Source organism: Lynx rufus, unplaced genomic scaffold (assembly GCF_022079265.1).
Source record: "Lynx rufus isolate CCGP_SWC_20201006 ecotype Redwood Valley unplaced genomic scaffold, mLynRuf1.p SCAF_24, whole genome shotgun sequence".
Lineage (NCBI taxonomy): Eukaryota > Metazoa > Chordata > Mammalia > Carnivora > Felidae > Lynx > Lynx rufus.
Genome location: NW_025814839.1, coordinates 2,281,998 through 2,304,783, shown reverse-complemented (window position 1 = coordinate 2,304,783; position 22,786 = coordinate 2,281,998). Strand labels below are relative to the sequence as shown.

General features: G+C 54.2%; 2 protein-coding genes and 1 long non-coding RNA gene across 4 annotated transcripts in view; 2 read left to right on the top strand and 1 right to left on the bottom strand.

Annotated features, from left to right (window-relative positions):
• TMEM120B (transmembrane protein 120B) overlaps window positions 1-9,002 on the top strand; it is a 41,351-nt gene extending 32,349 nt beyond the window's left edge. The window contains exons 7-12 of one of the 2 annotated variants that reach the window (XM_047088031.1): window positions 4,369-4,434; window positions 4,931-4,992; window positions 6,141-6,233; window positions 7,353-7,417; window positions 7,766-7,834; window positions 8,353-9,002. In XM_047088031.1, coding sequence (XP_046943987.1) covers window positions 4,369-4,434; window positions 4,931-4,992; window positions 6,141-6,233; window positions 7,353-7,417; window positions 7,766-7,834; window positions 8,353-8,466 — 469 coding nt within the window. In that variant the 3' untranslated portion in view covers window positions 8,467-9,002. Of the gene's footprint in view, window positions 1-4,368; window positions 4,435-4,930; window positions 4,993-6,140; window positions 6,234-7,352; window positions 7,418-7,765; window positions 8,083-8,352 lie in introns of those variants that run through there. The other variant, XM_047088030.1, reaches the window with a different exon arrangement.
• An 827-nt stretch (window positions 9,003-9,829) lies between these two features.
• RHOF (ras homolog family member F, filopodia associated) lies at window positions 9,830-22,254 on the bottom strand. Its single transcript, XM_047088032.1, has 6 exons — window positions 22,233-22,254; window positions 21,907-22,082; window positions 21,539-21,626; window positions 12,486-12,595; window positions 12,264-12,398; window positions 9,830-11,427 (listed from the first exon to the last, which is right to left on the bottom strand). The coding sequence occupies exons 1-6, from the start codon at window positions 22,237-22,239 to the stop codon at window positions 11,263-11,265; spliced, it is 681 nt and encodes a 226-aa protein (XP_046943988.1). The 5' UTR covers window positions 22,240-22,254; the 3' UTR covers window positions 9,830-11,262.
• LOC124518194 (uncharacterized) lies at window positions 19,205-20,221 on the top strand. The gene is made up of 2 exons (XR_006963637.1): window positions 19,205-19,462; window positions 19,698-20,221. It is a non-coding gene; the product is annotated as an uncharacterized LOC124518194 (long non-coding RNA).
• Window positions 22,255-22,786: the final 532 nt, after the last annotated feature.

Sequence of the window (22,786 nt, the reverse complement as noted above, 5' to 3'; positions counted from 1 at the left end):
GCAGCTTCACAGCCAGCACATAGCCTGACACAGGGCTCGATCTCAACAACCCTGAGATTGTGACCTGAGCGAAATCAAGAGTTGGGTGCTTGACCAACTGTCTGAGCCACCCGGGAGCCCCTGTGCATTGTTTTTTTAGACCTGCTATTGCACACTTAACTAGACTACAGTACAGTGTAAACATAACTTCTATAGGTACTGGGAAACCAAAAACTTCACTTGACTTGCTTTATTGTGACATTTGCTTTGTTGCAGTGGCCTGAAAGTGTACCCACAATCTCTCTGAAGTATGCCTGTGTATTAATAGTTCAAGGCGTTAAAACTGGCTCAGTGTTAACAGTCCTTCTCCCCATTCTGTTCTGCTGCTGCACTGGCCAGCATCACAACAAATCAACAGTCTCATAGGAAAGAGCTCTTTCCTTGGAAGATCCTTTCCTCGGAAGATCCAGTTGTAATTTTGAGACTGATTTCTGATTGGCTGGGCTGAGGTCATATGCTCATCCCTGAGCCAATCACTGTGGCTGAAGGGATGTAGAGCCCCGATTGCCTGGCTGTGAGTCATGTGCCCAGTTATATCCCTCAGCTCCCTTTCAACCACCCAGATGGAGTGTGGGGATGAGGTGGTTCACCAAAGGAAGGGCCTGGCATGAAGCCAGCATGCAGGGAGGATGGGGGTGTGCAGGGGGTTGGGAGGTGGTGATTGACAGAGAGGCAAAACAGCAGATGTCCTCTATAGTTAGTTCTGGGCCAGAATAAGTAATGAATCAGGGATCGTGTTAGCTTTCTTGGCCAGCCGGCCCATGGGTGCTTGGTTCCAACTGGCTGTTGTAGGGGCCTTTCCTAGGATAAAGACTAGAGGTGGCCAGGAGGGAGGGATCCTCAGAGTGGAAGCTAGCTATTTCCCCTGACTGCCCACATGACCCAAGCTCAAAGCCAGAAACAGCCAGTGATTGAATAATTGCTGGTGCCTGTAGATTGTGCACACATGTAAATATGGCTGAGGTGGTCCTAAAGAGAGGACTGTGGTCTCCTCGGGCACCATCCCCAGACACTGGGCCACGCTATTCCTACATTGTGGCTATGTGTATACCACTCTTCATTGGGTATCTACTGTCTGTACATTAAAAAGCCCATTAACCCCTACAAACTTTATTTCTGTGGCAAAACAGGCCCAAAGAGTGAGTAACGGGTGCAGGTTTCTTTTGGGGTGATAAAAATGTCCTAAAACTGATTGTAGCCACGGTTGTGCAGCTGTGTGAATGTCCTGAAAACCACTGACTTGTGGATCCACTAAGTGGATGACGTGTATGATAATCTGAATTGAATCACAATAAAGCAGTTGCACACACACACACACAGGGCACAAAACCAGCCCAGCACCCTGGAGAGTGCAGATAGATGAGGGGGCTCGTGAACGCCATGCCAGGGAAGAAGCAGTTTCTAGCCTTTCCTAGTGCACCTGAGCGGTGCTTACTTATTGGGGGCACCTGTCAGAGCTGGGCTTTGGGCACTGTGAGCTGTGGACTGAGAGCTGCTGCCCAGCCAGGCTTGCTGCATACATCCTGCGTCTCTGGCTGCTCCCACACCGGGAGGGGGCATTCTCGGGGTGGGGGGGGTGGGTTGGGGAGGAAGACAAAGGAGCACTGGGTTTGCCAAGCCTCAAGGGCTTGTGTGTGTGGCTCTGCAGAGAACTTGGGGAGAAGTGGTTCCGGAGAGGCTTCTTGGGTGCTCTGCAAGCTGAAAGTCTGCGGATGGGGCTAACTGCCTTTTCTATCAGAAAATTAGAGCCAGGGGTCCTTGTAGACTCTGACAGGCAATACAGGGACATTGGGAGGGGGAGTCTGGGCACAAAGAAGTGGGTGGATGTCTCGTCCTGCACCTGCATGCTGGTGGCGTCTAGACCAGCTGCTGCTTCATCGGCCATACCTCCTGGACATCACTTCATTCGTTTCAGCATCTATTGAGTGCCTACTGTTTACCAGGTGCTATTAGTGCTAGGCATAAAGAGTCACCTAAGACCTTGTTCCTAACCATAACCCTTGAGGCATCCACAGGCCATGCCTGAGCCCCTAATTTATGTCCAGGTCTATTGTGGGATTGCAAAGAGGAAAGGTGAGTAAGATCCAGTCCCTGCTTGTAGGATGTCTGCATCTGATTAGGTTTTAAGACAACTCAAACCCACTTACTAAGACAATGCAAGTTAAAACCTCAATGACACAGTAATTTTCACCTAATAAGAAATTTTAAAACTTGGAATCCAGCATTGGTGAGGGTTTGGGGAACCAAATTTCTACTGGCCAGTCCTTGGGAGGAAGGAGCCCAGCTGCTCCCAGGCTGCATTTGGCAAAGCAAATCATTGCCACATTGCATTGTGTTCAGGTAACTGAGCTCTTAGAGGCTGGAGAAGATCAGAGGCCAGAGACAAGACTCAAGGACTTCGAAGGTTAAAAGGTTTGAGGGTCCAGCTTTCATCCTAGGCTGGAACATTGACGCTGAGGAGGGATTGACAGGCTCCCTCCCGTCCTGTGGAGTGAGAGCCCTCAGTTGGGGGAGCACTGGGTTCTGAAAACAGGGTTCCCACAGCTTCTGGACTGGACACAGGAAGTCCAGGGCTGGTCAAGGCCCTGCTGTAGATGGAGGAGCAGATGAGCCCAGGGCATGGGCTCCCAGGGAGAAACTGTCTGGGACGATGTGAGATGCTGTGTGGACAGTCTGTCATTTCTCTGTGTCTGCGTGGGATAACATAGGTGGCTCCAGCTCTCTGTAAGTGTGTGTGCGTGCGTGCGCTGTGTTTATTCAACACACTGAGCACCTGCTCTGAGCCAGGTGTCACAGATACATCCATGAAGAAGACAGACAAAATTGCTGCTTTTCTCATGTTTACATTTGGGGAAGAGGGTTCAGAGAACAAACAAGGGGAAAAAATGAGTAATTTCAGATAGTGGTAAGCACCGTGAAGAAAATGAAACAGGGTGATGTCATGTAAAGTGGGGCTGCCTGGCTGTTTTAGATAAGGTAGCCGGAGGCCTTTTGGGGGAGGTGACAGTTGGTCCAAAACTTGAATTTGGATCAGGAGCCAGGCAGGCCAAGTTCTTGGAGCAGAGAGAACAGCAAGTACAAAGTCCCTGTTAGACAAAATACCACAGGCTGGGTGGTTTAAACAACAGAAATCTATTTTTTTGTAGTTCTGGAGGCTCGAAGTCCAAAATCAAGGTGAGGTGCCAGCAGGATTGGTTTCCCCTAAGGCCTGTCCCTGGCTTACAGATGGTCACCATGGCTTCACGTGGCCTTTGGGGGCTTGAACTCTGAGCTCTGAGGTCAAGAGTCTGACACTTAACCAACTGAGCCACCCAGGTGCCCTTTTTTAAAATTTTATTTTAAGTTTATTTATTTATTTTGAGAGAAAGACCGAATGCACAAGTGGGAGAGGGGCAGAGAAAAGGAGGGACAGAATCCCAAGCAGGCTTTGTGTCATCAGCACAGAACCTGATGTGGGGCTCAAACCCACAAATTGAGATCACGACCTGACCTGAGATCAAGAATCGGGTGTTGTTTGATTTTTAATTTTTTAAAATATTTTTATTTTTGAGACAGAGCATGAGCAGAGGAGAGGCAGAGAGAGAAGGAGACACAGAATCTGAAGTAGGCTCCAGGCTCCGAGCTGTCAGCACAGAGCCCGACGCGAGGCTCGAACTCACAGACTGTGAGATCATGACCCGAGCTGAAGTCGGACGCTTAACCAACTGAGCCACCCGGGTGCCCCAAGAATCGGGTGTTTGACTGTGCCACCCAGGCACTCCCCCTCACCTTTTTTTAAACCTTAATTAACTCTTTAAAGTTCCTACTTCCAGGGGTCCTTGGCTGGCTCAGTCAGTGGAGCGTGTGACTCTTGATACCTGGGTCGTGAATTTGAGCCCCATGTTGGGTATGGAGATTACTTAAAATAAATAAAGTTCCTATCTCCAAAACCAGTCACATTCTAAGGTACTGGGGGTTAGGGCTGCGACATAGGAATTTGAGAGACACAATTCAGCCTCTAACGGGACCTGAGGTAGCAATGGGCTTGGCAGGTTCAAGGAGAGGACAGGGAGACAGGGCTTGAAGCTGGGGTGTGATTAGGGATGTGTTCTTAGGGTAGTGGAAGCCACTGGGGGCCCGAGTCCTTCTGTGGGTCTCATGGCCAATCTGTGAGTGGTTTATTTGTGATTGTGCATTTCTGTAGGAGAAAAGCGCAGAGTCATGGCTTGGGTCTATTTCATGGCTGTTTCTGGGCCGCAGAGTAGCAACCCACCCCCCCAAAGTCTGAGAACAAGAGCCACCTGTGTTTCCTTTCCCACCTGAGCTCCTTTTCCTTCTCCTCTCTCCAAGAATTAAAGGCTGGTGGGTGTCTCACCACTACGTGTCCACGTTCCTCTCTGGAGTGATGCTGACCTGGTGAGTCTCATGGGGGTCCATGAATGGGGGGAGCTGGCGGTAGGCAAGGGGGCACCTTTGGGGCTCCTGGCCTGGGCTGACTTTTGGGCCAAGAAGGAAAGCGTGAGCTTATAGCCAGGCCGCAGGGATCCCCCAGGCCCACTGGGAGGTTTTTGGGGAGGTCCCAATGGCCTGCTGGCTGAGGCAGAGGTAACAGGGAGCGACAGATAGAGCACACGGATGAGGCTCCAAAGGAGACAGATGGAGGGAGTGGGAATCAATAAGAACTTAGGCTTCAGAATGATGATATGTGTCCCCAGGTTGTAGAACGGGCTTAAAGCAATGATGGAAGTAATCTGGTCCAGCCTGAGAGACACTGGTGCTGAAGAAGGGCAGAAATCAGGGACCTCCGTTTAATTTTAAAAGCTTTTCTCTCTTAGTTGGAACAGAGAGGGACAAGGATGAATGTCTGATTTCACAGCATGCCTCACCTTTGCTTTTCCCCACTTCTCTGCAGGCCTAACGGATTAATTTATCAGAAGTTTCGTAATCAGTTTTTAGCGTTTTCCATTTTTCAGAGTGAGTGTCTCTTGCCTAGATTGGGGGGAGGGGGCATGGTTTCCTGTGGCTTTCACTGATGGAGGCCCCTGTCATCCCTCCTCCCTTGTGAGGGGTGTGTCTGGTGTGGAAGGGAGCTCCAGGCAGGGGAGGATCCCAGAAATCCAGGAAAGAGGCATCTCCTCCCAGATCACTGCCCCATCCTGGGGTAGGGGCAGCCTGACCACCCTCACCCCTAGATCCCCCACCACTGCCTTTTCTTCCACATGTCACAACTGGACTAGTTGTGACTTTTGTGAACTGAGTGGTGTTGAAGGCACAACTCAAAATGGAAATAGAGTATATGTTCTTTTTCTCATTTAAGAATAGCTCTGGATTTATGTACAGTGAACTGGTCCCAGAGGTCACCTCTGGGAATTGGAAGCTTGGATAGTTGGGAATAGCAACAGAGAGTTCTATTTTTCATCCAGTACCTGTTTGTTCCCTTTGAATTTTATAGTGTGTGCATATTGCCAATTAAAACAATACAATTTGATTTTTTTTAATTTATTTTTAATGTTTGTTTATTTTTGAGAGAGAGAAATCACGTGAGCAGGGGGGAGGCAGAGAGGGGGACAGAGGATCCGAAGCAGACTCTGTGCTAACAGCAGACAGCCAGATACAGATACGGGGCTCAGATATGGGGCTCAAACTCACAAACTGTTTGATCATGACCTGAGCCCAAAGCAGGAATCAGATACTTAACGGACTGAGCCACCCAGGTGCCCCATGATGGGTATTTTTCTGTGTCAATTCAGAGAAGGCTATCTCTTCATTTTTAGTAACTACTAAGTATCTCATTGTATGAAAATGTCTCTTGCTGTCTTAGCATTACACACAGCTCCCAGCATGATGCCACCATTCCAACAAGTATCTATTGAGTGCCCACTGCATGCTTAGGAAAGCTCTAGAAGTTTCTAGTCTAATTGGTGCTTAGCTGGGTCTTCAGATAACCTGCTCCCATTGTATTCTGGATAAGGGATAAAGTGGGTTCAGGCTGAGTGTGTGTGTGTGTGTGTGTGTTGGGAATGGGAGGGGGTTGCCCTCTGGGCGGTGAAGACCCCTGGGTCTGCACAGAGCTGGTGCCCGGTCCTGCAGGCTCTGAGCCTGGTGCTGTGCTCCCCCTGCAGGCTGTGTCCAGTTCCTGCAATATTATTACCAGAGGGGCTGCCTCTACAGGCTGCGGGCTCTGGGAGAGAGGAATCATCTGGACCTCACGGTGGGTAAGTAGCCCAGCCTGGGGGTAGGTAGACGAGTACTGGCCCCTCCTTGCTCCCCCAGACCTCACCCCGAATTTCCTACACTGGGAGCACAGACCAATAAAAACATAATAAGACCTACCACACACAAAACCAGGGCTGCTGGCCTCTTGCCTAAGTTGCTTTTCATAATTCATCATGGATTCTGTTTCAGCTGACAAGCTTGAGGCCAGCTGTGTGCCAGGCCTTGATGCATGCTTCTGTGTTACCAAGTGTCTATTTCTTTTAATCTGTGTTTTATATTATAATGCTAGCCTAGTGTTGTGCATGTATAATTTGTGTATAATGTACCTACATATAAATATATAGAGACACATATACGTATATACATTGGGAAGGTGTGCTTAATTTTTAAAATTTTTTTAAAATTCTCTTTTAATGTTTATTTTTGAGAGAGAGAGAGAGTGGGAGAGAGGCAGAGAGAGAGGGGAGACAAGAATCTGAAGCAGCCTCCAGGCTTTGAGCTGTCACCACAGAACCTGACACGGGGCTTGAACTCATGAACCATGAGATCATGACCTGAGCCGAAGTCGGACGCTTAACCGACTGGGCTACCCAGGCGCTTCTTTTTTTTTTTTTTAACTCATGGGGCGATTGCCTAGTCAGAAGAGCTTGAGAACTCTTGTTTCAACTTTCACAGGAAACTCATAAAATTCTGCCGTCTTTTGAGATGGTCATTTTTGTTGAATTACTCTGCAACGTAGGTCCTACTTTGTCAGGACTCAGTTGAAGTGATGCATGCAAAAGTCCATTATAAAATGCAAAATTCTGTGCAAATTAAAGAACTTATTAAAACACAGTGCCTGTCATGTCAGCTTTCTGCAAGTGTCATCCAGCTCTAGGAGTTCTTGGTGACTTGAGGCCTGAGAGCAGTCAGGCCTGGTGTCAGGTGTTCTGCATGTTCTCTGGGTGATTTTCATAGCTGAGTGCTCACCCATCCACGAGAGGAGAGGGTTGTCCTCCCTGCCCCGTGTGGCTAGTCTCGGGGTGACTGGTGTGGCTAGGCCGCGGGCGCCTGGTGGGGCTGTGGGGGCAACTGAACCCCCTCACATGGGCCCTTGGCTTCCTCCTTCCTCTCCACAGAAGGGTTCCAGTCCTGGATGTGGCGGGGCCTCACCTTCCTCCTGCCTTTCCTGTTCTGTGGCCATGTGAGTCCCCCTGGAGTTTGTGGGTGTCCCCTGCTCTGGGCTGACCCTGGGAACGGGAGGTCTTCAGGCCTCTCCCACATTCACCAGCCATCCCCGGGCTGGGCCCTACAGGGTCCTGGCATGCCAAAGGCAAGACACAGAAGTGGCCCTCGGCACCAGCATGCTGATTCCCACATCTTCAGGCTGTTCTGGCGTAGGGTGGCCCCAGTTTCATTTTGGGGGGTTCTCAGTGTCTTGGGATAGGTGATACCAGAACCTTGGGGGAGCCTGGCCCATTCCCTGGGGTTCCCCATGTGGGACTCCAGGGGAGTCTGTTGGGGCAAGCGGCGCCTGCCTCCCTCTCTCCAGTTCTGGCAGCTCTACAATGCCGTCACGTTGTTTGAGCTCTCCAGCCACGAGGAATGCAGAGAATGGCAGGTATGGGGTGTGTGTGTGTGTGTGTGTGTGTGTGTGTGTGCGTGCGTGTGTGTTGGTGGGTGGCAGAGGGTGTCCTGCAGAAGGCTGGGCCAGCTTGGAGAGAATTCTTTCCTCAGCTACCCCTTGATTCCCCACCATGGGGCCCTGTGCTCAGAGCTCCCTGCTACTGGGGCCTGGGAGACTGGGAGGGAACTCGGGAAGCCGCGGAACCCCTAAGTGGTCTGAGAGCCCTATTGAATGCTATGGGTGGGGAGGGGAGGGGGCAAGAGAGAAGCCATCTCCAACCCTCCGTGACCCTGAAGATTCACAGCCTTCACACAGTTGGCCCAGATCTCTGCTTTCTGCTGGTGGAACCCTGCAGTTTTCTGGCAGCTTACGCTAAGGGGGTCGCGAGGTCACGGAGGCAGAGTGGGCATCTCAGCCGGGAGCCGATCTGAGCTGGCTCAACCTTTTCCTCCTTTCCCCTCCCCCGTGCTGGGCCTTCCCCTGTCTTCCCGCACGCCCCTGCCCCTGCCCAGGTGTTCGTGTTGGCGCTCACTTTCCTCGTCCTCTTCCTTGGCAATTTCCTGACCACACTCAAAGTCGTGCACGCGAAACTTCAGAAGAACAGAAACAAAGGGAAGAAGCTGTGAGCCAAGGGACCTGCGCACCCCCAGCCCCTGGGGTTCAAGACTGCAGGGGGTTCCAGCTGGCACCTGGCTGCACCTGATTTCCTCCCCACAGTGTCCTTGGCCACTGCAGCAGCCACCTCAGGGGCCAGCGCATCACTGGTAGAAGGGCCAAGGCCCTGGTCCCCGGTGGACAAGAGGAACGTGGCCCCTGCCCGTCTGCACAATGTTAGCCTGCTCAGCCTCCCTATTTATGACATATTTAACACGGGGTCCTCCCGACTGCCCTAGAATCCGCAGTCTTCCCTCGCTGCCCTCTCACGGCTGAGACTGGGTCAGTCTTCCTGGGCGGGGGCCTAAAGCCTCAGGGAGCCCCTCAGGTTGGGGATTGGATGTGCCTCGCTGGAGTGCCGACCTGCTACTTACTGAGTCCCCAGCAGGTGGAAGGAAACCCCTCGGCGTCCTGTGGAGCCTCCCTCCCCGGGGCAAACCGCTTCCGCTGTAAGCTCTCCCGGCCTCCGCTGCTCCGTGGTGGGGTATTTAAGTTCTCAGAGAATCACTGTCTGTCTGTGCCTGGTGCTCTTTGTGCTTCCTCTCCCTCCTGCTGGCCACCTGGGGAGAAGTGCCCTGCCTCCCCGAGGGCCTGGTCCCTGGGGTGGGCCTGAGGCGAGAGGGGTGCTGCTACCACCAGAGGGCGCCCCAGCCTTGGCATCACTTGGGTGGTTTGAGATAGTTTGGTGTTGGCTTTTTTTGAATTTGAAATTTTGGCTTCCTGACCCCCACCCCTCAGCCCACTTTCCTGAATTCTTGCAGTGAGTGGGACCCTTGTGGAGAGGATGAAGAAGCTAGCAAGTTTGGTTGAATGTTCGGCGCCTTCTCCCACACGCGAGCCTCAGCTGCCTTTAGCTATTTCCCTACAAATCCCCTCTGACCAGAGTCCAGGGCTGGCATCCACAGTCATGCTTTGGCTCTCAGAGGAGTTTAAGCTTCTTTTTTAATTGTTACATTTTTAAAATATGAAATTTCCCCTCCACCCCAGTAAGAGTCCACATAAAAACCCAGATTTCTACTTTCCCTAGAAAAATGGAAAGATCTGTCAACATTCCCACAGGGCAGTTCTTGGCTGGGCTGAGCTGCCTGCCTAGGATGGGGTGCTTGCTTTCTAGTATGCCACAGACCCACCACTCCCTTTTGTAGCTGTCCTGTTTCACTCGTTTGCACCTCCCATCTGGCCCTAAGGCACTTGAGTTTTCCCTAGACTAGGAGTCGGTAAACTTTTTCTGTAAAGGGCCAGATGATAAGTAAATATTTGAGGGCCAGATAATCTGTTACAACTACCTTAGCCTGCAGTTGTAGGGCAAAAGCAGCTAATGCATACATAAATGAGTGTGGCTGTGTCCCAACAAAACTTTATTTACAAAAACGGGCAGCTGCCAGATTTGGTCCACAGACAATACGGTTTGTGGACCTCCGTCCTATATCATTTGTCCATGAGGCCTTGGATTGACGACGCTCGTGACTCCCCAGGTCATGGCAGGGCCTTGGGGAACCTGTGTGAGGTGGGTGGAATACAGAAGTCTCTTTCCCTAGCAGTTGACTTCAGAGAGGCTCAGGCTTAGTGGGGCTGAGGCAGGAGATCCCGGGGAGGGCAGGAGGCACCTGAAGCCGTTATGCCGCGTTCAGTAAGGCTGACTCCTGGCTCGCTCAGGAAGCAAGCAGCTCTCAATCTGTGAGGCATTAGAATCACCTGGGGCACTTGTTTAAAAGCTCCCGGAAGTGACTGCAGACCTTCCAGGAGGAGGTTCAGTGGATCTGCAGCTGGGGGTTAAGTGTGTTTTCACAGGAGGTCGAGGGGGTCTCAGCTCCAGAACTCCACATCCTGGCAGAAGTGGAGGCTGTGAGGGACAGAGGAAACTTGATGACTATGAAAATGAGCCAGTGCCGTCCTTTTGCAGATAGGGAGATAGTCCACAGAGAGGAGTGACTTGCCCAAGGTCACTCGGAGCCAATGTCACTTTCATCTCAAGTTCCTGGCACTGGGGGGTTGCAGGTGAGGAGCCCCTGAGCAGGGGTTGGATGTGTGGTCCAGGGTACTTTTTGCTTTTTGAGAGAGTTTCTTGTCCCCCTTGGGCATGTGTGCCGGTTCTGCAAAGATGGTGGCCCAGCCAAAGGCTGAGACTGGAGTCCTCTGTGGGGGGGCCGGGGCCACTGTTGGCCCCCGTGTCCGGGGCTGTTGCCTGTGTTGTCCCGATAGGCCCCTATCCCATCGTGGTCCCCGAGCTCCTGGAGGAAGGAAGTGAGGAGCTGGAGAGTGCAGCCGTGCCTATCTCCAGAGCCCAGGGAGGCGGGTGACATGGGAGCAGCGGTCTTGGGGGGGGGGCCGTGTGGAACGCTGACGAATCCACACTTATCCACGTACCAGATGTAGTTCTTTGTTTTAAGCATAGGTTTTGAGGACCTGTTGGGTGTGCAAAGGGGGATACACGTGGCTGGGGGGAGGCCGCGTACTCCTGAGTCCTGGGGACATATGCCGGTTCCAGGTACAGAGGGACTGAGTCCAGCACCCTCACCCACCTCCATGCGGGCCACAGCTCCAGTGTGAACCCAAAGGTGAGTTCATGGTCAGAGCCGCAGCTGGGAAATAAGAGATCTCCAGAATGTTCTAAGAGTCTAACCAGAGGCTCCAGACACAAGGAGACACCCACCTCCAGGTGCCCTTGGAAAGCTGGGGATGGGGCAGGATCTCGGGGTATAATCCGGGGCTGGTGGACTGGCCCCTGTCAGTCTTGCCCTGAGGGCTTTGTGCCCTACCCAGAGGGGTCAGAGCAGCAGGCACAACCGGTGTTGTTTCTGCCGCTGTGCTTTCTTCAGAGCACTGAGGGCAACCTTGGCGGCCTCTCGGAAAACGTCCTCCACATTCTCCCGAAACTTGGCAGAACATTCTAGGTAGAGGGCGGCTCGGATCTGTTCGCAGGCGCTCTGACCCTGGGTGGGCGGGAGGGACTGGCATTAGATGAGGGGCCTGGAGCATGGGGCACCTCCTGACACCCCCTCATGGATCTGGGGACTTGGATCTGGCTCTGGGGGGCCCCCCGGGGCGGGGCAGAGGTCTTGGTGTGGAGCCCCCTTCTCCCTATCCCGGGCCCAGCCCCCACCAGTGTGGGTGGATGGAACATAAAGGCCTGTCTGGTGTGGCCTGAGGGCTGCGGCTGCTGAGAGAAGCGTCCTGTCCACCTTCAGGCAGAGAGGGGGCCGGATCCCGACAACTGTGTCTGCCAGGCCTCTGACGAGCTAGGGGCCTCCAGACACAAAGGGCTTCCTACTTGCCTCTCTCCTCTTCTCCAGAGCACAACTAAGGAAACGGCTTGCTAGGAGAGTAAAAACTCTCTCTTCTAACATTTGCTTTTATTAATGCTTCTTTTTATTAAACTTTCTTACCAGTGTTCTTTGTGTTCCTTTTATCGTCCCGTGCCTCACCCAGAAAGCCGCAGGGTTTGGTTTTGCCCGTGACTCTCGTGGGTAGGGGAACCCTGCTTTTGAACAAGGCCTGCCTCTCCAGTTCCCTCTGGCAGACAGGACAGGATGGTGGTTAAGGACCCAGACTCCGGAGCCAGAGTGACTGGGGCAGGATCCTGGCGATACGCTGCAGGTTAGCTGTGTGGCTCTTAACCTCCACTTAACCTCTCTGGGTCTCCACTTCTCTCCCACAAAATAGGGGATGCCAACAGAACACGCCTCAGCGTTATAAGGATTAAAGGAGAAAGGGAAGAGGGCGGAGAGGAGGGAAATGGAGGGGGAGAGAGGGGAGACCCCCTACCGACCTGCATGTAGGTGATGGGCTCCAACTGGGCCGCCCTGAGCTTCCGCAGCTGCTCCTTGTCCTTCCTCAGGTCTGTCTTGCAGCCAATGAGCACCGTGGGGGTCCCACGGCAGAAATGTGTGACCTCAGGGAACCACTGTGGAGGGAGAAGGCAGGCATCAGGGCTGAGGCCAGATCCATGGTCCCCACCCCTGAGGTAGGCTGGCTGGGTCGCGGGCCTCACCTTGATGAGGACGTTTTCATAGCTGGTGGGGTTCATGACGTCATAGCAGATGAGCACGAGGTGGGTGTTCTGGTAGGACAGGGGTCGCAGCCGGTCATAATCTTCCTGCCCTGAAACCGGAGGGTAGGTAGGGGTCAGGGAGGCACCACTTCCTTGTCCACCTGACTCCCCTGTCTGGGCTCAGATGGGCAAGAGGTTGGTGACTCTGTCTCTAAGGCCTCAGTTTCCTCGTCTGCAAAACAGAGGTGGCAACCCCCGGTAGCAAAGATTACACGAGACGAAACCCATGCAGTGCCCAGAACGGCCTGATGACAGGGCGCTCAGGAGAAACTGGAGAAACTTGCTAGCGATTTTGCCCGTGACCATTACCGCTGCCCCCTTGCCCTGGCACCCAGGTTAGAGAGAGGCCGAATCCCTCCCCTCCCTGAAGGCTCAGGGGCTGGTGGGGCCCAGGCCACTGTGGGGCCGGGCAGGCAACCAGCACAGCTGCTGTCAAGCTCACCACACTCAGACTCACATGGGGAGACTGAACACCCCTCCCCCAGCACAGACTGAATCAGAGGCCAAGGCTGAGTGTGGCTTTTTAATGTTTTTAGTAATTTTTTCTATTGACAAGTTCAAACTTAAGAGTTGCAAAAAGGGTGCCAAGAACGCCCTCAGATCTCCAAGTGTTTACACTTTGCTCCACTTGCCCTTTCTATATGTAAACACGTGAGCCACGCCAGAGTAATGGCCGGTGTCCTGCTTCTTCACCCCAGGATAGTGCCCCGCGGATTTTCTAAGAATGAGCACATTCTATATCACCTCCCATAGTACAGGTATCAAACGTGAGCAACCACCACTGACACTGTTCTCTAGCCAAACCCACAGGCTGTACTCAGGTGTCACCGGTGATGTCCCGTAGGGGGGTTGCCGTGGTCCAGAAGCAGGCCCAGGGTCATGCCCTGCACTTGGTCACCATATGCCCTAGCGTTCTTAAAGGCACAAAGGTGACCTCCTTCCATTACTTGGGACGCAGAGGCCCAGGAATCCCCTGCCCCTACCCCGGCGAGGCGCCAGCCTACCCTCTGGCTCCCTCCCTGCCAAAGTTGGCCTTTCCACTGAAGGTGGACAGACCACATCCTGCTCCCGCCCCCCAGCTGCTGCCAGGATACTGCCACCTTCTCCCTTCCCACTGGTTCTCCCTCAATCCAGGACCCCTGAGGGCGTGCAGTGAACGGCAGCCACAGCTATGGCAGTGGCTGGGCCAGGAGGACTCCATGCAGCCATTCAGCCCGAGTCCCCCCCAACACTGTCAGGGCCCGGCCAACTCAGATTCTTCTGTCCTTATCACCACAAAGCTGGAGAAATCCTTGTACAATGGTGGGAAGCAGGCCAGGATGCTGCTTCAGCTCATCTCCAAACTGTCCCCTCTCCTAATCTTTGTCCATGTCCTTCTAGACCTGTGCTGTCCCATAGGGTAGTCACTAGCCCCATGTGGCTATTTAAGTTAATTAACATTAAAAATTCAGGTTCTCCATTGCACTAGCTACATTTCAAGTGATTCATCGCCACACAGGGCTAGCGGCTGCCATAAACGGGCAGCTCGGGTGCAGGACCTGTATCACTGAAGAAAAGTTCTGTTGGGTAGCATGGCACCATCCAAGCCACAGCTGGTCGCCCATGATCTCCTGCTGCCTCTTAACAATCCACTCTCCCTCCACCCAGCAGCTGGGTGAATCTAAAACACGAGTGAAATCCTGCCTCTCTCCCCTCAAAGGAAAAACATCTTCAATAGGGGCACCTGCATGGCTCAGTCAGTTAAGTGTCTAACTTTTCGGTCTTGGCTGAGGCCACGTTCTCACAGCTCGTGAGTCCCAGTCCCGAGTCTGCACGGAGCCAGCTTGGGATTCTCTCTCTCCCTGCCCTTCCCCTGCTCACTCTGTCTCTCTCTCTCAAAATGAATAAACTTAAAAAATATATATCTTCAATAGCTCTCTATTGCCTTTTGTACTAAATCCAAACATCCCCCAGGGGTCCACATGACCTGCACCCACGGACCCTGACCTTATCTCCCTCCCCCCACCTCCCCCCCCCCCACCCCACTGTTTCCAAACCCACCAAGCTCTGGTGCCTCAGAGCCTTTGTACTTGCTGTCTTCCCACATCTGGAATGCTTTTTAAATTTTTTTTTCACATTTTCTTTTTAGCATTATTTAAAAATATTCAGACTGACAGTCCACGTTATTTCCTTTTCTAGGATAATTGTCTCCTCTCTACTTCTACTTCACATTGATACCCCCTTATGCTTTATATGCTTTTTATTATCTTTTTTAATGTTTATTTTTGAGTGTAAGTGGGGGAGGGGCAGAGAGAGGGGCATAGAGGATCCTAAGCGGGCTCTATGCTGACAGTAGCGAGCCCAATGGGGGGCTCATACTCATGAACCACAAGATCATGACCTGAGCCAAAGTTGGATACTCAACTGACCGAGCCACCCAGGTGCCCCACTTTTTTTTTTTTAATGTTTTTTATTTATTTTGAGAGACAGTGCAGGGGAGGGGCAGAGAGAGGGAGGAAGAGAATCCCAAGCAGGCTCCGCACCGTCACTGCTCAACTTCATGAACCGTGAAATCATGACCTGAGCCAAAATCAAGAGTCAGATGCTTAACACGCTGAGGCACCCAGACACCCTGCTTTAGGCACTTCTTAGAGTGCTTTTGCCTAGGGACAGTTAAGAAATCCTTACAGCCACCACCCGATATGCTAGTCAAGAAGTTAAGAATACTCCCATGTACACTGAGCTCAAAGAAGTGACCTGCCTGAGGTCATCAGTGAGCCAGGCAGGACGCAACCCCAGTTTATCAAGTTCTGGGTCAAGCATTCCTTCTGGTGATACCAGCAAGGCTCTATTCTGCTTTGCATTGTGCAAAAATAGGTTCTGGTCCTCCATGGTTTAATGATGTTCCCTAATTCTGGCATAACATACATATCCATTCCCTGTTAGAAATATGGCAGGAGTAGGGGCACCTGGATGGCTCAGTCGGTTAAGCGTCCGACTTCGGCTCAGGTCATGATCTCGCGGTTCCTGAGTTTGAGCCCCACGTCGGGTTCTGTGCTGACAGCTCAGAGCCTGGAGCCCGCTTTGGATCCTTGTCTCCCTCTCTTCTGCCCCTCCCCCACTTAAATTCTGTCTCTCAAAAAAAAATAAACATTAAAAAAAAAAATAGGGCCGGAGTGGACAAGTAGTTGTAAAACAGGCCTCTTGTGCTCCAACGGCTTCCCTCATCCTGACTGGCTGGCCCCTCAAGAGAGGCCGTCCCTCGTCTCTCACCACACAGCGTCTCCCCCACCCTGGGTGTCCACAGTCCGTGCTCAGACACTGACTGGTTTACTGCCTGTCTCCCCATGGACTGTAAGCACCCTAGGGGCAGGGACCATGTCTGTCCTCGCAAATAACCCCTGGCGCCCGGCAGGCGTCCAGTCAAGACTGGCTGGTTGTTGGCTGACGCTGTTCAGCTCTTGTCAGGTGCAGCAGAGACCAGGGCCGCGACGTGCCAGGGGGTTTAGCAATTACGGCCTGTGAGGATTTCAGCAGAGCTGATGAGGGCAGAAGTCGGGCAGCCGTGGGTTGAAGGAGGAAGCCAGACCTAGCCTGCTCCCCTTTGGGGGCCCCTGCCCTTGCTGTTTCTAGAAGGTTCTTCCCCAGGTAGCAGCAAGGCTTGCTCCCTCCTTTCCTTCAGGTCTCTGCAGAAATGTCACCTCCTCGGGGGCAGCTTTCCTGACTGCTCGGAGACAAAGCCTTCGACCCAGTCTGTCCCATGTCCGACCATGGCTTTATTATTCTTCTGAGTACGTATCACTACCTGACGTTTGGTTTGGGTTTGGCTTTGTCTCCCCACCATGAGCACACTTGCCCCGGAGGACAGGGGCCATCTCTGTCATGCCCTGGGATGCAGGCGCACGCGATAAACGTGTGGTGAGTGAACGAACGAATGAGTGGGTGAGTAGGTGTAACGATAATCTCCCCGGCTGTCAGCAAGGGCATTTCACCTCGATCACCTGTGTTAATTTAAGCAGCCACCCTGGGAGGTAAGCTGGGCGGAGAAAGTTCTTCCTGTTAGGAGCCCATGTGGCTGAGGGGGGGGCCTTTTGCAAGGTCATAGACAGGTTCCCTGTGAGCTGGAGAGCCAGCTCAGTCCCTAACTCCAAGGTCAGCTGCCTGCCGCGCTGCTCGAAAATGGCCAAAAATTCTCTCAGGGAGCCTTCCCCAAGATCCCGACTGGAAATTGACCTCTGGACCTTGTTTCCTCACAGATGGTCTCCTGACCTGTGAAACAACACACCTCGGCAGTGCTCACTCATGACGAAGGCTCGTTGTGCTCTCTCATGGCTTCATTTGAAGCCCGTGGCCTACACTACCTCATCACGATGCCAACAAGGTAGGGCTGTAGTTATCCCCATTTTAGAGATGCAAGAAAGTGTAGCACAGAGAGGTGAAGCGAGTTGCCTTAAGGTCACACAGCTAAGGGGACACTCTGTAAAAGACAGAGGACCGTAGGTGAGACTACTGGGGGTGCCTCTCTCAGTCCACTCGAGAGGGTAGGGAGCTGTCTTCACCCTACAAGCCCCAGGCCCGACCAAATAAGGCAAAGACTGCCAACACAGGTATCTCAAGAGAGAGGGGTTCTGGGAGGGGATGGGCAGCCAGCCCAGCTTCCAGCTCCCTCCTCCAGGTTGCCTTCCTGGCTTGACTGTGCCTGGCTCAACTTTCCCAAGATTCAGTGTGGACCTCCACGTGGGGACCAGGCCAACAAACGATGGACTCCCGCGTGCTGTTGGCCTCATGTCCCCTCGGGAGGTGTGGAGTGTCCTGACACCTCTCCTCTATGAGTCAGGAGAGCCAGGCTACACTCCGACTCTCATTCCGTGACTCGGGTGCCTTCCCTCCCTGGACCTCAGTTTCCTTATCTGGCAAAGGGGGTGATAACCCTGCCCCTGATACTGGAAATAAAGGACTGGGAGGCTAAGCAATGTCGGACAAAGGGGAAGGACTGTTACTATGGTTGCTATTGAACCAGAAACTTCTGGGGGGGGGGGTGGGCGAGGGTTCTAACCCTGGATCTTTGGACCCACAAGTTTTAGGGGGCCCTCCAGCCACAAGGCGATACTAATACCCTCCCCATCTACCCACACTGATGCCAGGGCTTAAAGGGGCCAAGTCACCTGTCCAGAGGCACACCGGGCTTCCACTCTGGCCTCTGCAGATGAGCTTGCACGGAGTCACGTGCAAAAGGACGCATTTGTTTCTGAAGAGGAAAGGTCTTCTGGGCCCCAGCTCCCCTTGAAGTGGCCCATCTTCCTGAAGCTGGCAGTGCAGTGGGGTGGGGAGGAAGTGAGGCTCTCGCCTAGCACGAGGGTATTTCCTTTGTGGGCAGGAGCTTTGCTGTGTCAGTCATCTCAGCAGGGGCAGGGATCTCTAAGGCCTGGAGCCCGGTTGAGGAGAGAGGGTGTCACTGGGCCACAGTGGTCCCCAAATATTCTGGACCTACCAGAGCAGGTGGTTCCCAGCTCCAGCCAGGACGTCGGTCAGGGGAGGGGCGCAGGCAGCATGAGAAGGGGAAGCTGCCAGAAGAGGAACCTGTGTATTGCTACTGGGGCCCGCCCACCTGTGCTTCCTCCCCAGGCAGGAGGAGCCGGGCCGGGGCCGCCCCAGCCTGGAGCTGAGGCCACACTCTGACTGGCCCTTGGCTTCAGCTCTTCAAGCCTCCAGGGCTCCTCGCCCCTAGATACCCCTCTTGTCCCCGATTCCCTGTCTCACAACTCCTTTGCCCCCAACTTTTCCTATTGTTGCCATCTCAGGCTGGGAAGGGGACCACAGCCCCCCACCTCCCCGGGCAACCCCCATTCCATTCTGTGACTCCCTCACCCCGGGGCCCACCCCAAGGCCCGCATAGCTCCATCTCTAGTTGGTGTCTTAACAGCCCACCTTGTCCCCACCTCCCTTCTGTCCAGGAAACTTCAGACCACACCACAGCTTCCTGCCTCTGACAGTGTCAGGGCGGGGTGGGGGGTGGGGGCAGGGGAGCCCGCCTCCCCTTCACCTGTCAGCACTAAGAGCTCCACCTCCCCTCAACCACCCTCAAGCCACTGTGTCTGTATCTGCTTCCGCAGGATGGAGACGCACAGCCAGACTGGCCTCCCACGTGACTCCCACAGACTGGCCTCCCCTGTGGCCAAGGTCCTGGGTGTGGAGAAATTCAGCCTCTCAGAGGCTACCCGGAGCCCACAGCTCTGGCTGATCAACCAGTGGTTGGTCAGAAAGATGCTACTCTGCACTCCCCTCCACCGCCCCACCATAGGGTTTAGCTCATCAGGTTCCAGAACCTTCTACAATAACTTTTACTAGACTCATCTCCAGTATAGTCATTCCCTTCACCCCCTTAGTCTCTATCTTTCTCTAGTAGGTCACCTGGCCACCCTTTTCTGCTGTTTAGTTTTGATATCCATCTACCCCACAGGTAGAGAGGATCTCACTGCCTTTATTACACAGGACCTTCTCCAAGGGTGTCTCTGAATCCAGATTTATTCTTTCTATTCTTTCTTTTTTTTTTTTTCAATGCTTATAAATTTTTGAGAGAGAGAGAAAGAGCATGAGCAGTGGAGGGGCAGAGAGAGAGGGAGACACAGAATCTGAAGCAGGCTCCAGGCTCCAAGCCGTCAGCACGAGAGCCAGATGCGGGGCTCGCTTAACCAAATGATCCACCCAGGCGCTCCTCAGATTTATTCTTCATTCATTCCATAAGCGCTGTGCTGGGCACTTGGTGTGTAGAAGAGGAATGACCCAGTCTCTCCTTCATGTTCCTCGCAACAGGGCTTCCTGGGTCACGGTAGGACACCCTTGAAGAAACACCCATGTTTCTTTCTCCCTGAGTATTCCTCCTTGGGCCGTCCTGCTGACTCTGAAGCCATTCTACTCCCCCGGGACTCCACTGAGAGGTTCAAACCCCAGCTCTGTTTTTCTGCTGCTTGGGAGAACCTTGCTGGGAGGGCAGGGCGGGGGGCCAGCACAGATCTCTGCAGGCCACGGATTCAGAACAGGTTGGGTTTGGATCTGAGCCTGAATGATGGTGGTGTGGGGGGGTGGTGCTTAAAAACTCGCAACTCTTAGTGAGCCCTTCCTAAGAGCCAGCCCCTGTGTTATACATCACGTGGATCTAATTTACTCCTCAAGACTGTTTTAGCCCTGATTACAGAGGAGGAACCTGAGGTCCAGGTGTCCCCGATGACACACAGCCAAGGAGCCAGTGTCAACAAAGCCCAGGTCTGATTCCAAAGCATGTGGCAGGAAGATCGTCGTTGCCCTGGTGGCCGCCCTGGTGCCTCTGATGACTGGGCCTGAAGCCCCGCCATCCCTCCCGCAGCACCTGTTAGCGCAAATCCTTCTTTACACCAAGCAGAAACTTCCAGAACTCCCACACCACAATCTGTCCTGACATGTTCTTTGAACATCTTTCTCTGGGCAAGGCCACGATGACCAGAAGTGGTCCCTGTGTTGGGTCTGATGGGGGAGGCTTCCACGAACAGTGAACCCCAGGAATCTGATAGGAGAGGCCCTGAGGGCAGAGGAAGGAATGACCACTCCCCTCTGACTCTCCCTGCTGCACCAGCACCCCACCCACAAAGTGGGGCTAATGGACCTGCCCCTCCCTGGGTCCCCAACAGGAAGCATGTAAAACTAAAAGTGTTCCAGCCATACCATGATTTTTACTGTTCCTAGAGCTATGTCCCTGGGAATTCCTCGACAACCTTTGGCTTTCTCAGTTCACAGGGCTGGAAGCACGGCCCTGCCCTCAGGGTAGCCCTTCGGGGTCCTCGTCCAACAAGATGGGGCTCCTTAGAAGCCGTTACGGGCGGGAGCCACCATACAGTAAAGGCTGATGAAGTCAGGAATGGAGGAGGGTTCTGGGGGCCAGACAGTCCCTTTTCTGATTCTCTCCAGGGTGGCATGAGAGATCCATTGACAGGCTTGGGGTGGGGCATGTCTGGGTTTGGGCTCCGTCCTGTCCCGGGCCAGGGGAGACTTCCCCTTACACATACAAGGCTTGGCTGGCAGGGAAAAGGGCACCTGATGACATGGTTCCACGCAGATCACTAAACACTGAGTCACAGAGGTTGGGTGAGGTTCTATCCGGGGATCCTGACCTTTGTCCCCCAGTGTTGGCTCAGCCCAGAGGGGGACTGAGGGCAGGATGCAAGCTCCTTGGGGGCAGACCCCCCACCCCCTCCCTGCAGCTCCCAACAACAGGGACTCTAAAAACTGACTCGGATTCGCATAAATCCACTTGCTTTAGGAGCTGCAGGTGGCAGAGAGAACCTTATTTTGGACTTACGTTCCCTATAGCTCTGTTCCTTCCTCAGTGCTTGGTTTATTCGTAGGGAACCAGGAAGACACAGAAAACTGTAGCCACAAAATCCTAGAACCACAGGCTCAGAACTGTAGACCACAGAATTCCAGAGCCGTGTATTGTAGCCTATGGAATCCCAGAAGTGTGGAACTCAGAATCAATATCCACAGGACCCTGGAGCCTCAGGACTGTCAACCACAGAATCCCGGAGTCACAGGCTCTGATCTGTAGCATGGAATATTAGAGACCCAACCCAGAAATTCAGCCCACAGAATCCCAGCATCAGTGGACTCAAACCTGCAGCCCACAGAGTCTTAAAGAGACCACAGCATGCAACACATGAAATCCTGGAACCATGGGGTGCAGAAGTGATGCCCACGGTTTTCTAGAACCACAGGAGAGGAACGAAGCCGTGGGTTCCCAGCATATCAGCGCTAGGAAGGTGGCGGAGGAGCTCATGTCATTCAAAGACCCTCCTTTCAAAGGGGCGACTGAGGCCCTCTGAGCCTCCAGGGCCACCCTGCCAGCGCCCCTCCGCAGCCTTCAGGAGTGACAGGATGTCAGGGCCCAAAGAGGCTGGTGGGGGTGGGGGGATGCCCGGAGGGGGATACCCGGGCGGGGGAAACCCTTCGGACACCCGGGACCCTCGGCGCGCAGGCGCACTCACCAGCGGTATCGTATAGGTTCAGGGTCACCTCCTTGCTGCCCACATTCACTCTGGCCGTGTACTTCTCGAACACGGATGGGGCGTAGTGCTGTCGGAGAAGGGGTCGGGCTGGTTCTTAAGGGGTGCGACGGAGGCCCGGGTACGGCTGCACCGCCCGCCTTCTCCCCATCCAGCTCACCTCCCCTCACTCTGATGGGCTCTGGAATTCCCGAGGAAGAGCCCCGGGGTGGCGGCTGCCTCTCCGCGCGCTGGACGCCGGGGAGCCGGGGTCCAGGCTGAAGGCCGTCCGTCGCCCCCGATGGTCCCAAGCCCATTTCCCCCGTAGCCTAACCCTCACCACCCCCCCCCACCCCCCCGGCGGGCCTCACCTCAGGGAAGGAGCCCTGGCTGTACACCATGAGCAATGATGTCTTGCCGCAGCCGCCGTCACCCACGATCACAATCTTCAGCTCCTTCCTGCCCGGGTCCGGGCCCGGGGCCCCGGGGGCGTCCATAGCCGGGAGCCGGCGGCACTGGCAACAGCGCGCGGGACAGACCGCTGGGGCTGAGAGATCGGGAGCGGGGGCGGGATCCAGGGGCGGAGCTAGAGAAGCCCCTCCCACTTTGTGCAGGCATCGCCTCCGCCAGGCAGCCACCCGGGCCCACCTCCCAACCCGTTTTCCTTCTCGTTAGGGTCCTAGCCCGGTGCGTTCACCTGTCATTCCCAGAGAAACTGAGGCAGCTGAGAAACAGGAGCTCAGCCTGAAGCGCGGCTCCCACTCGCTCCCCTGCACGTCACGGCGCGCCCCCCACCGGCAAGATTCGATGGTTTCCGCGGTACCTCGCTGGGCACCCCTGATTGGCAGGCTCCGCCTTCTGGCAGGGCCCCTCTGATTGGTCGACTCGGCCTCCCCCATCTGACAGAGACTCTTTGATTGGCGGACCGTTGCCCCAGCACCAGAGTTCAGGAGACTGGGTCTCCAGCTCTGGGAAAATCCCCCTCGCTTTGCCCCGCCCCAGCTGTGTGGCCTGGGGCAAGTCGGCTTCCGACCTCAGTTTCCCCACTAGGTAGGTTGGTCGAGCCGGGAAAGATGCTAGCACAGGGGGCGTGCCTGCCCACCTAGCCCAGCCCTACGGGCGCCAGTGTGGGTGCAGGTTGGGGGTGGGGAAGAGCGGTTCCCCTCACCTACCCCTCCCACTTCCCTAAGAGCGCAAGGTGGGCGTCTGGCGCCCTCTGGCGGGCAGTCATCTTGGGGCGGACGGCTTGGA

Coding starts and splice junctions, on each gene's coding strand:
- RHOF (XM_047088032.1), bottom strand. Junction 21,627..21,906: donor GCCAGGGCTCCTTCCCTGAG/GTGAGGCCCGCC, acceptor CTTCTCCGACAG/CACTACGCCCCATCCGTGTT. Junction 12,596..21,538: donor GAACCTATACGATACCGCTG/GTGAGTGCGCCT, acceptor CTCCGGTTTCAG/GGCAGGAAGATTATGACCGG.